At 34.3% G+C, this 17,933-nt stretch overlaps 1 protein-coding gene across 1 annotated transcript in view; it reads right to left on the bottom strand.

Annotated features, from left to right (window-relative positions):
• The window catches only part of COL11A1 (collagen type XI alpha 1 chain), a 222,042-nt gene that overhangs the window by 182,219 nt on the left and 21,890 nt on the right, over nt 1–17,933 (bottom strand). The window contains exons 2-4 of the mRNA XM_052638265.1: nt 10,717–10,884; nt 5,846–6,059; nt 2,072–2,234 (exon numbers count right to left, since the gene is read on the bottom strand). Coding sequence (XP_052494225.1) covers nt 2,072–2,234; nt 5,846–6,059; nt 10,717–10,884 — 545 coding nt within the window. The remainder of the gene's footprint in view (nt 1–2,071; nt 2,235–5,845; nt 6,060–10,716; nt 10,885–17,933) is intronic.

Here is a 17,933-nt window from a genome sequence, read left to right as displayed (position 1 = left end):
GTTGATACTATAATCAGCCTATGAAATATAGAGGTGCTTATTACATATTTTTAATATGTAACATTAGGTTTAATTATTTATTTTCAAAAAAAAGAGAAGATTACTGTGATAGTCTGTAACTACACTTAAAAAACTCTAAACACCCAGTAAGTATGAGTGTAGTATATGGAAAAGAAAGTGGAACATAATCTGGTTTTATATGCATGTTAGGGTAGGGGGAATAAAAAATAAAAATTAAATGACACTCACCTAGAAGTAAGTTCAGGTAAAAATAGAAGTCTCAATGCTATGAAATGGTATGAAAAAGAAATCTAATCAATGTGTATGTGTGTGTGTGTGTGTGTGTGTGTGTGTGTGTGTGTGTGTGTGTTATTTGCTCAGTAATTTAGTCGCTCAGTGGCGTCTGACTCTTTGCGACCCCATGGACTGTGGAGCTAGCTCCTCTGTCCATGAAATCTCCAGGCAAAAATACTGGAGTGGTTGGCCATTCCCTTCTCCAGGTGACTTTCTTGTCCCAAGTATGAATCCTGGGTCTTCTGCACTGCAGGTGAATTCTTTACAGTCTGAGTCACCAGGGAAGCCCAATCAATGTGTACATATATCAAATACTATCTTTCAGAAACAGTAAATTTTGAGAACTAATTAATAAATATCAATATTATATATTTCCTCTTATATGTTTTAATTTATGGCAAAAGCAATCTACTCTTATTTTCCATTGTTTAACTTACACAAGCTCTGTGAATATGTACAGCAATAGATTAACATATGAAATGAAACCTTCAATGATATATTTCTTCCATATTACTCATATGTTCTAGGAAAATAAGGTACTGTGTATTACAAAAATAGATTTAGCTTATGAAAGTGATGTTCATAAACAGTTTAATTTTAAAATAGAATTCTGTAAACCTAAAAATTAAATTATTTATAATACTCATTCATTTAATAAATATTCATTTATCATTTGTGTGCAATCAATGCATGATATTGGAATATCTGAGAGTTCATTATTACATATTGTCTGAATCAGTTTGTCATTAATTTAGTGTGATATAATGTATTAAAACATTTTGTTTAGAGTCAAAGACCTGGGTATATACTAATGCAGAAACTCAGAAACAAACAGAATCCCAAATAATCTGAAATGTTGCAAATAATAATTCTATTTGAAATTATGCTATTGATTATATAACTAAGCACAGAAATGCAATATTCTACTGGCCTTCTGAATTTCCACTGTGGTTTTTGAAAACACATACTATGTGTGCATACATATCTCTATATACGTATCAGCAGAATGCAGCAAATGTATTTCCATGTAAAACTTGTCTATTAAACCATAATATATTATACAGCTTTACTTTGTTACACTTTGAAAACTAAGTTATTCAAAAATGGTATAAAAACAATCATCAGTAATGACTGAATAGCTCAGGAGTTCACCCCTTCATGTAGTCAAATGTGTTTGTTCCATTAATAACTGACTAAATGAAAATTAAAGCAAAAGTTACCAGATACAATGATGGAAGGGTCAAATAAATAATGTGATTATCATAATTGGCCAATTATTACTGGAAAGGAGCTTTTAACCATTACCTTCACATTGAAATAGTGATTTTTAAAAATATAGTTTGTCTTTTGGAGTATCTCTATTTTACCTTGGAAATACACACACACACACACACACACACACACACACACACACCTGACTTGTACATTTCATTAACTTAATCTCTGAGAGAAGGAAGTGAAGAAAATGTTCTTTTCTCCAAAGAAAACAATGCAAAGTACTAAGAGGAAAGCCATTTGCCTTTCCCAAGAGAATAGCATGCCAGTGTTTAAATCAACCAATCTCTATTAAAGTTTCCCAGGTTTTATAGTCACCACTGTCTACTCATTCTCTTACTGAACAATAGAAAGCATCACTGCTATACACACAGGGGAAGAAAGTAGGTCACCCTTTAAAGTTTACAACTTTGCTTTATAGCATATATGGATTGTTGCTATTATTAACTCTACTCATCTGAATTAATAATCTTCAGAAAAAATAAAGTTTGATTTATTTTACCTCAAAAACTTCTTCATCCAAAATCCTTGTCCCAAAAACCATAATTCCATTGGTGTCAACGATTGCTTTCTCACTTCTGTCAAGTGGTTTTGTAGTTTTCTTCTTACAATCAACAATCATTGTCACAGTTTTCTTCTCCACACTGATTGCTACCCGGTGCCACCTTAAAAAGCCAAATAATTCTGTAAGTTCCAAAGATGTTGTCAAACCATTATTCATGTGAAACTACAATATATTTTAAACTATACAAGTGATCTTAAATTATACAAAATGTAGGCTTATTTATTAATCAGTTAACAAGTGGCTACTTAGTGTCCAGAGCAGTGGTAAGTACTCAAAAAGTCACACAGCCATGTAAAATGCAGAGCAGGTTTGGCGGTCTGTGCTGATAAGGAAGTGCCCATCCTCTGCTTCACCTTGTGTTGAAACAATAGCTGGATCTCACCATGTCCTCATGAGGGTATTTGATAGAGATTAGGGGTGGGATATGGGATAAGTAATAGTTTCTATGTACGTAAATGCTTTCTTCCAATGTGGAATTTCACTTAAAAGAATTCTACTTGAGAGATCCCCTGATATAGGCTCTAAAAGGGTATGTCTACTAATTGAATGAATGCTCCATCTGGAGCAATTGAACGTTTAATTGTAAGACACAATATGCTTCTCTGTCTTTATTTGCATTTATTTCAAGTGCTTTCGTTTTCTTTTTCCACTTTAATTTCAAGACAGTTATATTTCAGTATTGTGGGCAGGATCCAAGACTGAGTGAGACACAATATCTCTCCTTTCCAGAGTTGGCAGGAAGTAAAGAAAGCATAGTCAATGCATGTGTGGAGTGAGACTCTCAATTCACTCTGAAGCTACTGCTCCAGCTAATTCAGGGCAGGGATGACAGGCTTTGCAGTGGGGGTGGGGGTGGGGTGGGCTGGGGATGGGGTGGGATGGGCGGGGGGGAGGCGGCTAGGAGTGGAGATGTGGCCAGTCCTTTGGAAATACAAATACCCTAATCAAAATCACAAAATGGTGGGTTTTATTAACAGTATCTTGTGCTAACATAAACAACTAAATGAAGCTCACTTGGATTTTGCAAACCACTCTTATTTTTCCAAATGAAAAGTGCTAAATTAATATTCCAGAAGTTTCTAGGACTATATCCATAAAATAAAGTACCCAAAGAGTTGCAGGAGCCTCTCAAAAATCTGTTTCATGTGACTTGGCATGACTACTGATGAGGACCAAGTATATTTCCATATACACTTAATCTTTGTTCTTTCCATAGCAATTTCAGCTAGCATAGGCATCTGCTTGGTTTGAATTGCACAAAGATTTATATTAGGAGGCACTTAATACTGTGAGAGTAAAATTTACACATGTTTCTGCCAAGAAGCCTGTGTCTTCAATTAAACCCTCTCCACTACTGCGGGCATGTGCTTTTCATTAACATAAAATAAAAATGATTTCTTTCAATTGTTGAAAGTTGATTAGGACTCTAAACTGGAATTTTGTTGAATTAATTTAAGGTCTGACAATAATATGTCATAATCATGGTATCACATACAATGTTCAAAATACTAAATTAGCCTTAAATTTTGGAAACATTCTTAATTATCCTCTTTTCTGTCATACTACACATTCATATCATCAGGAAATCTGTCAATCCTGTATCACAGGATATTCAGGATTCAAATCTCACAATTTTGACCAGGTAACCATGTCTCTCTCCTAGACTCCTAACTGGTCCCTGCTCCCACTCTAATGCAACCAGAGTGGCCATTTTAAAATATGAGTCATATCAAGTTTCTCTCTAGCTAAAAGCTAACCTGATACTCCCAGTAAAAGCCGAAGTCCTAACTCTGCCTAACCGTGCCTCTCTTCCATCTCATGTCCACATTTCTGCTTTCTGATTCACAGTACCCCAGCCACATTTCTGCCTCTTTCTTGTTCCTTTCACCTAATTCACTTTGCCAGGAATGCTCTTCCTCCATAATCCCCCATGCTCACTCCCTGGCTTCTAAGGTTTTGCTCAAGGCAACCATGCCAAAGAGGACTGCTGTATCTAAAACAATCTATAACAGTATACCCTACACTTCTTACTCTGATGTATTTCAACTCATAGAATTATCATCACTTTTCATATTAAGGATAATGATGTAAATTACTTGGGAAAGCCCAGTTTTTTCCTGGGTTTGAGAGGCAGTTTTTCCATGGTTCTGACAATGGTAATCTGAGTGTGAATTTTTTTTTTTTTTCCATCTGAACAGCTATTTCTTTCTTATGTCTATAATCAAATGTTATATTTGTGATAAATCTTTTAGTAGCCTAAATTCAGCAATAAAATGTCAAGTACATTTAAGAAACATTTATTTGTCTTTAGCTGCTCCTGAAATGATAGGGAGCAAAACAATATTAAACAATATTCACAATACAGAATTCAGCATGATTTTCTTAACAGAGTGGCTGTTATTGGACAGTCTGACTACCTGAGTTCAAACCTCACCTTTGCCACTTTACAAATGCAAATTACTTAAACTCTCAGTACCTCACTTCCCTTATCTGTAAAATGGGTTTATTAATATTATTTTCTTCAAAGAGTTGTGAAAAATTAAATGTTAACTTGCATAAGGTGTTCACAACAGTATACAGCACATATTGAGTATTATATAAAACTTCCTATGATTGTCAATATTAATATTATTGGTGCATGCATGCATGCTAAGTCACTTCAGTCATGTCCAACTCTTTGAAACCCTGTGAACTGTAGCCCACCAGGCTCCTCTGTCCATGGAATTCTCCAGGTAAGAATACTGGAGTGGGTTAACAGCCCTCCTGCAGGGGATCTTTCCAATTCAGGGATCGAACCCAAGTCTCTTTTGTCTCCAGCATTGGCAGACAGGTTCTTTACCACTAGCTCCATCTAAGGAAGTCAAATCAGATCATTCTTTAGCTCAAAACGTCTACAGTGACTTCATATTCACCCGCAATAAAATCCAAAATGTTTACAATCATCTACAGTCCAATGTATTATGGGCTTCCCTGGTGGCTCATTGAAAAAGAATCCTCCTGCCAATGCAGGAGACGTGGGTTTCATCCCTGGGTCAGAGTGAGTGAGTGAAGTCGCTCAGTCGTGTCCGACTCTTAAGATCCCCTAAAGAAGAAAATGGCAACCCACTCCAGTGTCTTGTCTGGGAAATCCCATGGACAGAGGAGCCTGGCCATCTACATGGGGCTGCAAAAGAGTCCGATAGGACTTACTGACCAAACAACAACACAAAGTGTTACACTGCTTCTCCATCCTCAACCAACGTTTCACTCTGTTCCTGCCACACTGGCATCCTTGATGTTGCTTAGGCCAAATCAGTCACAGCCAGAATCAGAGGCTGTGTGTTTGTTTTTCCTTCGTGTGGAATACTATCCTTTTAATTATTAGCAGTGGCATGCATCCTACCATCTTTGCATGTCACCTTCTTAGTAAGACTATCCCTGACCTCACTCCTTAAAACTGCACTCCCCACCATCATCCCCTAGTCTTCTCATTGCTATATTTCTCCCTGTCACTTATCACCATCTGATAAACTATTCATTAGTAATTTTTTATCATTCACTGCTTGTCTACCCAGATTGTAAACTATGTAAGATTAGGTATTTTATTGTTTTGTTCATTTCTGTATCACCACTCCCTAGAAAAACTGCATCACACTTTATAAATATTTGTTGAATGACCAAATGAACGAACTGCTTTCCACAGTTAAAACATTGGATTATTGTGTTACTTACTTTCCATCTGCAATGTTAACAGTTCTAAAAAGGGGATAGTCTTCTGGGGCAGGTTTTCCAGTGTGGTCTTCATACAGGAAAACAGGTGATCTCCCAACCTCAACACCGACTTGCTGAATACCATGCTCATTATATATAGATAAAAGGAAAGACTGAATTCCTTTCTTGGGTTTTATTGTAAATAATATTGAAAAATCTTCTGGAAAAGTTCCCCCTGAAAGCAGAATGCCAAAGAGTCAGAAATTCCAAACTATTCCTGGATCACTCTATTATTTTTGAGCTTACCAATGTGGTCTTAACCAGTAACCAAATTTCAGACAGTAATGATACTAACTTAAAAACCAGTGGGGAAGGGATTCTACTAATCTTTGTCTGTAGTAATTGTTGAAGCTGTATTCAACTCATGTAAAGCACAAGGATTATGTAAAATTGAATGCACAGTTAGGAAACAAGATCTTGGTGCCAATTCAATATCAAACACACAATAAGCACTTTTAGAATACTTAAGATGAAATTCTGGTGTACACTTTGTATTTTCTGCCTTTGTCTAATCTGTGCCCTCTATCCTCTTTTTAAAGAGGCATTGTAAGGACACAACATATGATGGTACTCTTTTAGTCATCTCTTCAAAAGCTAAAGATTTTCTGAGCAGTTTTTTCTATTACACATGAAGTTTCACTAATAAAAAGCTTATGTCATTAAAATCAGAACTCTTATATATTTGGTTAATTTGATTCTAAATTTATGAGGGTTAGTTTTTTTCTTTTCCCTCTCATCATCATATCCCAAATATCCAACATGGGGCCAGATCTACATAAGATCTTAGTAAGCATTTATTAAATAAATATATAAATTAAATGGTTACCACAATATATCTCAGATATTTAAGCAATGACTATTGTGGTTTTTTTGTTTGTTTTGTTTTGTTTTGTTTTGTTTTGTTTTTTTTACTAAAAACACTGCATATAAATTCCTGGGTTCTATTTTTCAAAAATAAGTTTACATATATATTTTATTTAATCCTTTTACTACCCTGGGACATAAGTAAACTAGGTATTATTGTTTGAAGGATGAGATTATTTAAATTAAAATTTTTACACATGCAAAACTGGTGTTTATGTGCATGCATAAGCCAACACCAAGAAATTCCATATTCAGTCCATCCATTACATATATTATTATGTATGGTAGTATGAAATAATAAAAATACTACAAATATGAATGCCATGAATTCAAATTCAGAAGACTATAGGAGACTTTAAGTTTTAATTCGAAGAATTTATAGAAGTGAGAGGGATACTTATACATAAAGATATTCAGTTCAGTTCAGTTCAGTTCAGTCGCTCAGTCGTGTCCAACTCTTTGCGACCCCATGAATCGCAGCACGCCAAGTCAATTAATTAGAATACTATTTATAATAATAAAACACTAAAATTGCCTGCAGTGGTTGGGACTGGTTAAATAAAATTTTAAAATATTAATACAGTGGGATTCTATGCAGCCACTTAAAATAATGTAGTGGAAAGATGTCTTATGAAATGGAATTAATTAAAATGCTATGGAAAGCAGATTAGACTATGTCACAAAGAAGTCAATTAACGTTACCTATTTGATTCTAATCTACCTAAAATCTAGATACTCTAAAATCTAGATAGATGCCTCCAAACAAATAATGTCTACTTAAAATTCTTAATTTTAATCTTTAAAATAATTTACCAATACAACTTCACTGGATCACAAATAGATCATAAAAACCTTGCTTTCATTGCAATTTATACACATACACAAACACACACACAGAGTAAGAATTTTGTTTGATATGATTTGTGCCACAGAGATATACAATTTTATATTTATGAAAATCAATAGAAGAAAAATGATCATGTATATAGAATGGAAAGATAATAAAACATATCAATTAACAAAAACATCTTTTAGCTTCTTCTACTACAAATAAAAATATAAGTAATACAGCCTAAAATTGAGGAAGCTCAATAACAAAGTTTTTTCTTCAAATGATTAAATCAAAATGTTGTTGAGAATTATAGGACTTCTTTCCCTGAATACCTCGATTTTCAAATATGTTCTGTACTCAAAAAAATGATGCCAAAATAGTATGAGTTGGAGAAAACAATATTTTTTCATTTTTGCAAAAATTATTTAATAAAGGACATTTACAAAAAGAGGAATTTCAGGAAATAGTATATTCATGTAAGACTTAATAAGTTGTAGCAAATATTAATCATCCCATGTATGTAATACAGCTTTTGAAAATTGTCAACTTCTAAATATAGCAATGAGTAAAATCTTTCAATTATAGAAGCATTTCTCAATTTAAAATTAAGCAATAATATTTTAATTGTAATCTTTAAGTTATGACCTTTAAAAAATAAATTCTAAAAAATCATTACTCAATGTCAAAATGTCCACAATATAACCTAGACACTTATTTAGATTCCTCCCTATAAGATGCTAATCAAATTTGTTTCAACCAACTAAATCTATCAGAGATAATTCATTGCAAAGTAAGTTCAATAACAGAAATTCAACCACTTAAGATGTGACATTTTATCTAAATAGTAGTGATCAGTATATATGATACAGAAAAAAATGTGTAATTTTGCAACTTAGTGTGTTTTAAAATGTATAAACACAAACTAAGAATAAAGTATCCTCTCTATTAAATGATTGTTGTTAGAGGAAAAAAATGCTACCACCTTTAAGTGTGTATACATAAATCCTAGATGAGTAATAATCACTCAGAAGAGTATATCAGATTCAAAAATGATTCCCTAAATGGGCTTTTAACATCAATAGATATTGCATCCATGAATACATTTGATATTAAAAAAGCACAATAACTATTATTTGGGTTTAATTTTTAACTTGTGATCCATCCATATATTTCCATGCAGAATATGTCTCCCTTTAAATAAAATCTCTTTCTGTAGTAACTTGGTGGTTGGTAGAGTTTTTAAAATCATGTGTGAAGGTAATTTTGCATAATGGGAAAAGCCCACTTTTGTCTAAAAAGAGCCCCCAAACTATCTCTCAGCTTTAAATCATCCATGGGTTCTGTGACTGTATTCAAATATTTCACATTTCTAACACCTAATCCATTACTTGGGTTGAAATATTCTTCTTTCCAGGTGGTTATGAACATAAAGTTCAATATACACAACGTTTCTAGTACTGTGTCTGTCCCACAGCAGGTGTTCTAAAGAGACCAGGTAAAATTTGCAAATTACAGCATCTATTCAGGTCACAGGAACAGAGTTCTCAGGTATTTAAATTCAAGGTCTCAAATTGAGACTTTGGAGGACATATAGCTTAACTCAACAGAACACTACAATGACAATTTGAAAACACTTCCCCCAGCCCTAATGTTGAAGTTTCCAATACTACTGCTTACTTCATTCATTAGGAAAGAAGTCGTTACTTTGTGTTTTCATAATGAAAGAAAAAGTTTTTCAAATAAATTTCCCAAGATTTTTCACTATTTTAATAAAGAATACTACTCACATATTCACTTCCAATTTTTTAATGGTAAAAGTGTTGTTGGTAATTTTTATTAAATGCTCTTTTGTATTAATTGACAGGAAGCTACCCTATCTTCCAGGAAGGTAACCCTATAATCACTTGCATGCAGAAAGAGATATAGATGTCTCTTCCTATCTGAATTACTCATTATTAAAATCACATACCTAAGACACAATGTTTGAGAAGAGGGGGAAATGATTATTCTGTTAATTGACATAGAAGGACCTCCTAGAAGTACACGTTGTGCTTTTTTTCCAAGAATAAACAACAGAAATAATCAAATTAATCAAAATAACTACTACACCAGAGGGCAGAAAAATTGATCCTGAGATGATGAGCCACATATAAAAAATTATAGACTAACTTCTTGAGTACCTCTAAAGCTTTTCCATTAATCTATTTTACTCTCTGTTTCTCTCTTGAAAATTACCATCCTTTTCCTATTTCAGCATTAGAGTGCAAATAAAGAGAAAAGAAGCTTAATTTTTACTATTTACAACTTTCAATTTGATTTGAAAAATATTTCATGAATTTAATTTTTCATTTTAAGTCAGAAAAAGTGTGCATTTTATCTTTATATTTGCATTTTGTTATTTTTGTCCACCACAAATTTGCATTTTTCAAGACAGGAAATATTTTGGAAGAATCAATGATTTAGCAAAATAAATCTATGTACAAAAATACTTTAAAATGTACTTTCTTGAAAAATATGCTATTTTGCTTTGTAAATTTTTAGTCCTTTGATTTATAATTTTTCTATCAATAGAAAAGTTTTATGTAAAAATAGGGAACTTGAGTTCCTTCACATGAGGACAGTAGAGGATAATATGAAGAATTTAAAGGATAAATTGTTTCTGAAAAGATCCTAAAAGACCAAAAAGGAATACTTGATAAGACAATATTGGCCTTGGCAATTAAACAAACCCTGCATTTATTGACCTTCTGTCATATGGGTAAGTCAGAGTCTCAGTGAAATTCAGTTTCTTTTTCTGTTAAATAGGAACAAGGCTACTCAACCTAGTGAAGATGTAAGAGAAAAACAATGGATATGTATCCAATAACAAGCAAGCACTCATAATAAGGTACTTACTAAGAAAATGTGATACTCAGAAATTGTCATTTCACTACTCCCTTTCCCTACATTATCATGACTTCTAGACAATTAATACCAGGTCATTTAGTGCTTTCAAGGACAGGAAAAAAAAAATTCACCAAGTATTTTTCAAACCATTATGAAAAATCCCCCCATACTTGTGCATTATGTAGCATGATAAAAAGGAATAATAATAGTTATCAAAGCAGCAGTAGTCACAGTAATAAAAAGAACATACCTGAAAATAATTGTTTCGTTGGGGCACTAAGTTGTGCTTGCTTTGAAACTCTGTAAGCAGTATCTGAACCTTTTGAATTCTTTCTGTTTGCGCAAAAGCCTGTTGTTTTTGATATTCCCTCTGGAGAATTGTGAAAATCTAGAGCTTTTAGTACATCAACTGGAGCAGCTGAAAAATACGTTAAAAATAGGGAAAAGTAATTGAACAAATAATCTAATAAAAATGAGTTATTTTTTAAACAAAGGAAATTGTATCCTACTTCTCAAATCTATGTATCACCTGCCATGCTTCCTTAACACTAAGTTGGGGGGCTGAGAAGAGGAGGAACAGGTAAAATATAAACTGTAACATTCTCAAACACAAAATATCTCAATCAGAAATTAAATTACGGAAAAGCAAAACATATTGAAAAAGCCAGCATTTGTACATATCCCATTAATTTCTAATCAACATACTATATTCAACTATTCATAATTTAAAGAGGTGATTATAAAGATTCAAATTCACAATGAATGTTATATATAAGCATTGTAAAATGTGCAGCTCCTAAGCCATACTGAATGCTCAATGATAAGTTAAAAGCTGTTTAAAAGAATACCTAACAAAATATAATGCCCTTGCTTTGAATGGTTTCCTATGAAAGTCCCTGGAGATACTAAGGTTTGTTTTTTTTTTTTTTTTTTTTTTCCTTTTTATGTAGCCTCAGGGTGCCTAGAATAGGCTGTTTGTTGGCAGAAACATAAATTTCCCAAATCCAATCCATTTCAGCTACCTCCTGCTACTAACCTTAAACTTCCCCTTTGTAAGTGTAATCCTTTAGATAAACTTTATGTTTCAAATGGCTTCATGGACCATAATTCACATTCCATGCAATTCACCCAATCAAAGTATAAAATCTGTTCGTTGTGGTACATTGCCAACAGCAAAGGCGAAAAGGAAAGATATACCCATTTGAATGCAGAGTTCCAAAGAATAGCAAGGAGAGATAAGAAAGCCTTCCTCAGGGATCAATGTAAAGAAATAGAGGAAAACAATAGAACTGAAAAGACTAGAGATCTCTTCAAGAAAATAGAGATACCAAAGGCAAATTTCATGCAAAGATGGGTTCAATAAAGGACAGAGATGGTATGGGACTTAAGAGAAACAGAAGATATTAAAAAGACGTGGCAAGAATACACAGAACTGTACAAAAAATATCTTCACAACCCAGATAATCACGATGGTGTGATCACTCATCTAGAGCCAGATATCCTGGAATATGAAGTCAAGTGGGCCTTAGGAAGCATCACTATGAACAAAGCTAGTGGAGGTGATGGAATTCCAGTTGAGTTATTTCAAATCCCAAAAGATGATGTTGTGAAAGTGCTACACACAATACATCAGCAAATTTGGAAAACTCAGCAGTGGCCACAGGACTGGAAAAGGTCAGTTTTCATTCCAATCCCAAAGGAAGGCAATGCCAAAGAATGCTCAAACTACTGCACAATTGCACTTATCTAACACGTTAGTAAAGTAATGCTCAAAATTCTCCAAGCCAGGCTTCAGCAATACGTCAACTGTGAGCTTCCAGATGTTCAAGCTGGTTTTAGAAAAGGCAAAGGAACCAGAAATCAAATTGCCAACATCTGCTGGATCATCGAAAAAGTGAGAGTTTCAGAAAAGTATCTATCTATTTCTGCTTTATTGACTAGGCCAAAGCCTTTGACTGTGTGGATCACTATAAACTGTGGAAAATTCTGAAAGAGATGGGAATACCAGACCACCTGACCTGCCTCTTGAGAAACCTTTATGCAGGTCAGGAAGCAACAGTTAGAACTGGACATGGAACAACAGACTGGTTCCAAATAGGAAAAGGAGTATGTCAAGGTTGTGTATTGCCACCCCGCTTATTTAACTTATATGCAGAGTACATCATGAGAAACGCTGGGCTGCAGGAAGCAGAAGCTAGAATCAAGATTGCCAGGACAAATATCAATAACCTCAGATATGCAGATGACACCACCCTTATGGCAGAAAGTGAAGAGGAACTAAAGAGTCTCTTGATGAAAGTGAAAGAGGAGAGTGAAAAAGTTGGCTTAAAGCTGAACATTCAGAAAACGAAGATCATGGCATCAGGTCCCATCACTTCACAGCAAATAGATGGGGAAATAGTGGAAACAGTGGCTGACTTTATTTTGGGGGACTCCAAAGTCACTGTAGATGGTGACTGCAGCCATGAAATTAAAAGACTCTTACTCCTTGGAAGGAAAGTTATGACAAACCTAGACAGCATATTCAAAAGCAGAGACATTACTTTGCCAACAAAAGTCCATCTAGTCAAGGTTATGGTTTTTCCAATGGTCATGTATGGATGTGAGAGTTGGACTATAAAGAAAGATGAGCACTGAATAATTGATGCTTTTGAACTGTGGTGTTGGAGAAGACTCTTGAGAGTCCCTTGGACTGCAAGGAGATCCAACCAGTCCATCCTAAAGGAGATAAGTCCTGGGTGTTCATTAGAAGGACTGATGTTGAAGCTGAAACTGCAATATTTTGGGCCACTTGATGAGAAGAGCTGACTCATTGGAAAAGACCCTGAGGCTGGGAAAGATTGAGCACAGGAGAAGGAGACAACAGAGGGTGAGATGACTGGATGGCATCACTGACTCAATGGACACGAGTTTGGGTGAACTCCGGGAGTTGGTGATGGACAGGGAGGCCTGGCATGCTGCGGTTCATGGGGTCGTGAAAAGTCAGACACGATTGAGTGACTGAACTGAACTGAACTGTGCTATATTGTATTTACACTAATGTTCCCTGGTGGCTCAATGGTAAAGAATCAGCCTGTCAATGCAGGAGACTTGGGTTTGATCCCTGGTTGGGGAGATCCTCCGGAGAAGGAAATGGCAACTCATTCCAGTATTCTTGATTGGGAAATACCATGGACAGAGGAGACTGGTGGGCTACAGTCCATGGGGTCACAAAAGAGCTGGAAACGACAGTGAATAAACAACTTCATTTACTATTCATTCTTTAAATTTTTGTAAAATATATACAACATAAATTTTTGCCTTTTTAACCATTTTAAAGTGTACAATTTAATAGCATAATTAAATTCACAATGTTATGCAATCATCAATACTATTTCCAAAACTTCTTTAGGCCAAACTCAAGCTGTTTAACCATTAAGCAATAAGTCTCTATTCCTCTCCTCGGCCCAGGCACTGGTAACTGATAATTTACTCTCCATTTCTATGAACTTTGCTATTCTAGAAATTTCAAATAATTGGCCCCATATAATATCTCTAAAAATACTAAATATAGAAGTATCCCATGACCAAACAATGCCATTCCTAGGTATATACTTAAGTGAATTGAAATTCAGAATTTAAAACAGACATCTGTATGTGAATGTTCATTGCAACACTATTCACAATACTGAAAAAGTGAAAACAAACCAAGTTTCCATCAATATGTGGATAGATTCACAAAATGTGATATATACATATAATAGAATGTGATTCAACCAGAAAAGGAATGAAGTTCTAATACATGCTACCACATGGAACCTTTGAAACACAATAGTGCATGAAATAAACCAGATATAAAAGGACAAATGATTTTTTAGACTCATCAAAACATGATTCAGGTGGTGTAAGCATTGTTATAAAAACAGACATAGGAATCCATATTACTCAATATTCATTGGCTTTCTATGTTTAATCAAAAATAATCAAAATAAATAATAAAAATAAATAATCAAAACTGAGTATGTCTGAGGCTGCATGTATATAGATTTTATTTAATTAATTAGACTACATATATTTAGATTCTACTTAAGGAAGCACTAAACATGTCCCAATAATTATATGGGAGGTAGTATCTATTGTTCTATAGAGATGCACGCAGTATTCTTTCATTCAGAAGAAAAAGAGATCACATTTGGTTGAAAGTGAGACCAATATTACTCATGTGAAAAGTTTCAGTTGTTAAAAAAAATAGAATTGTTATCAAATTTCAAATACACTGGATTTTATAAGTACACTGTTTGGGGAGGACTTAAAATGAAAATGGGACTGCTTGCAAACCAGTTAATAACATCACCATGATTTATCACACTACACAAAGTAGAGAGTGACCTGCAACACAGTGGTGCTCTTTGAATATTACAATTTCAATTAACATTTTTAGCATTAACTAGTGTCAGTTATAGAATGTATGAATGGATGACTGAATGAGTGCATGAGAAATGTGCATTTGGTCATTTTCTTAGTTAATTAAGTTTTTGGGATATTAACTTCTATATGTACAATCATGTTGAATGAAGCTTTATATAATTTGTCTTTTATGTTATAAGAAATGTCCTTCCCTTTAATAATAACGACCACCTATTTCATCAAGCTTTTGAATGAAATAACACATGAACCAGTAGAGAACACATTAACCAGTAGAGTGCACATTGTTCCAAATTTTTAAAAAGAAAAAAATACAATGAAAATCAGAATATTGAAGGATCAAATATAGTCCTCTTTAATTCAGCCTTGGAATATTTAAAAGAATAACATCCAATAACAATTTTGGCTAAGTTCTGCTTTAAATGGGCATTTTTTAAGGCCAGTACAATACCTGACTATTTTTACATTCTTCTTTTCTCTTACCATAAAAATAAGAAAATAATAGCTATATTAGCTTCCATGTCCAAAGAACCTAACATGGGACAGTAACTGGATTAAACTCTTCCTAGGTTAATTAACCCTCACAAATTTTGCAGCCCATGTGTTCTTATCCCTACTATGCAGATGAAGGAACTTAGGACCAGAACACAAATTAAGGTGTTTGTGCAAAATCAAACATAGGTTCATTCCACTCGCTGCTATAGCCCATAAACAAGCATACTGTGAAAAGAAACTTAGAACATAAATATATTAAAATCATCTTGAGCCAGTCCATTGATTCCTAAGGTTTATATTAGATTTAAATTAAATGCAGTTCATGCTTCAGGGTATAAATTACTCTGAAGGAAACTGTTTCTAAGAGCACAGCATCTTATCTGCTTATTTTATCTTATCTTCTTGCACTAAAGCCATTAGCAAAAGTACATGCCAATAGGGTAAAGACTTCAGGATTGACATGAACACAGCTATGAAGGCTGCAATTCTTTCCTGAAGAAAAGGGTGCAGCCTCACAGTCACAGTCTCACCTGCACATCAGTAAATAATACATAAAACAGACCACAAATCTCCTTTTCCCCAAACTATCTCTTAACAGGATGACCTTTTCCAACAGCACAGGTTTTGTCACATTTGTTAGCTCCTACTTTGAAAGCAATATGATAAAACACCCTCCCTCTACAGCATTCTATCTAAGGGCTCTATTTTTCAAGTTTAAATAGGCTTCTATGTAGAGACATATGATATGAAATAATAATTCACTCTAAAAATAGGGATATATAATAAAGATTGCAAATAATTTTTCCTAAAAAGTCATATAAAGTTACAAAAATGTAAAATTCAGTTGAAAGTGAAGTTGCTCAGTCGTGTCTGACTCTTTGTGACCCCATGGACTGTAGCCTACCAGGCTTCTCTGTTCATGGGAATTTTCAGGCAAGAGTACTGGAGTGGGTTGCCATTTTCTTCTCCAAAAATTCAGTTAATCAAGTCTTAAAGATGTTTCCTTGAAGTAAACTAAATAATGAATTAAGAAACTTATTTGCCTCATTTTATACCATAATTATAGCATTTAACAAATTCTCATAACATAGGTTCTATAGACTTATATATATATATATATATATACACATGCATAGATGGGAGAAAAGAGTCCACATTTTATTAACTGAACTTCAAATGTTTAAAGATTAAAAGCAGTAGTTTATTATAGCTTAACTTGATACATCTAAAAATTATGATTTCAATGTTCAAAGAAATTAACTGTCCCTAATATTTTAATTGTTTCTATTTCACCAATTCTCATGGCACAGATCATGATTAGTATTTCATATGTACCCAATCAGCATGATACTTTGTTCAATAATATTTTTCCTGTTTTTTTAGTGTACACTTTTTTCTTTATTAAATGAGAAAATAGGATAGCAGACCCAGTGCATTACTACAATAGTCATTTAACCAGTTTCAATGACTTGTCTCATCTATCTGCATAGCACAGCTTGAGTGAGCTTCCAAAATTCCCATGCAAGTCACTGTGCTTAAATTGCTTCAGAGAACCCCACCAACTTCCAGGTAGTTTGCACAAACCTTGAATATAAACCTTAACAATGTGGACACACCCCTTACTCTTCCAGTCTGATGCTACTGCATCTCCACCTTTTATCTCATTCCCCCTTAATGCCTTTCTCACTCAGATTTCTCCCCATAATGAACTCAGACTTCACAGACTATTCACTACATTTTTTCTCCAGTCTTTGAGCTTTTATAAATCCTATTGTAAGGATAAATTAGTATATAACTGATGTGCAGCCTCTTCCCAAAGGCATTCTCTAGTTGGGTTAGATGTACCTCTATAGTAGTACTTTCTACACTTGGTTTTAATTATTTGCCTACACTTATATATCTGGAGGAAGCACAAGCTGGAATAAAGATTGCTGGGAGAAATATCAATAACCTCAGATATGCAGATGACACCAGCCTTATGGCAGAAAGTGAAGAGGAACTAGAGAGCCTCTTGATGAAAGTGAAAGAGGAGAGTGAAAAAGTTGGCTTAAAGCTCAACATTCAGAAAACGAAGATCATGGCATCCAGTCCCATCATTTCATGGCAAATAGATGGGGAAACAGTGGGTAAACAGTGTCAGACTTTATTTTTAGGGGTTCCAAAATCACTGCAGATGGTGATTGTAGCCATGAAATTAGACGCTTACTCCTTGTAAGGAAAGTTATGACCAACCTAGACAGCATATTCATAAGCAGAGACATTGCCAACAAAGGTCCATCTAGTCAAGGCTATGGTTTTTCCAGTGGTCATGTATGATGTGAGAGTTGGACTATAAAGAAAGCTGAGTGACGAAGAATTGATGCTTTTAAACTGTGGTGTTGGAAAAGACTCTTGAGAGTCCCTTGGACTGTAAGAAGATCCAGCTAGTCCATCCTAAAGGAGATCAGTCCTGGGTGTTCTTTGGAAGGACTGATGTTGAAGCTAAAACTTCAATACTTTGGCCACCTGATGTGCAGAGCTGACTCATTGGAAAAGACCCTGATGCTGGGAAAGATTGAGTGCAGGAGG

The sequence above is a fragment of the Budorcas taxicolor genome, chromosome 3 (genome assembly GCF_023091745.1).
Source record: "Budorcas taxicolor isolate Tak-1 chromosome 3, Takin1.1, whole genome shotgun sequence".
Lineage (NCBI taxonomy): Eukaryota > Metazoa > Chordata > Mammalia > Artiodactyla > Bovidae > Budorcas > Budorcas taxicolor.
The sequence above is the reverse complement of the archived record's forward strand: the minus strand, read 5'-3'. Positions and strand labels throughout refer to the sequence as shown.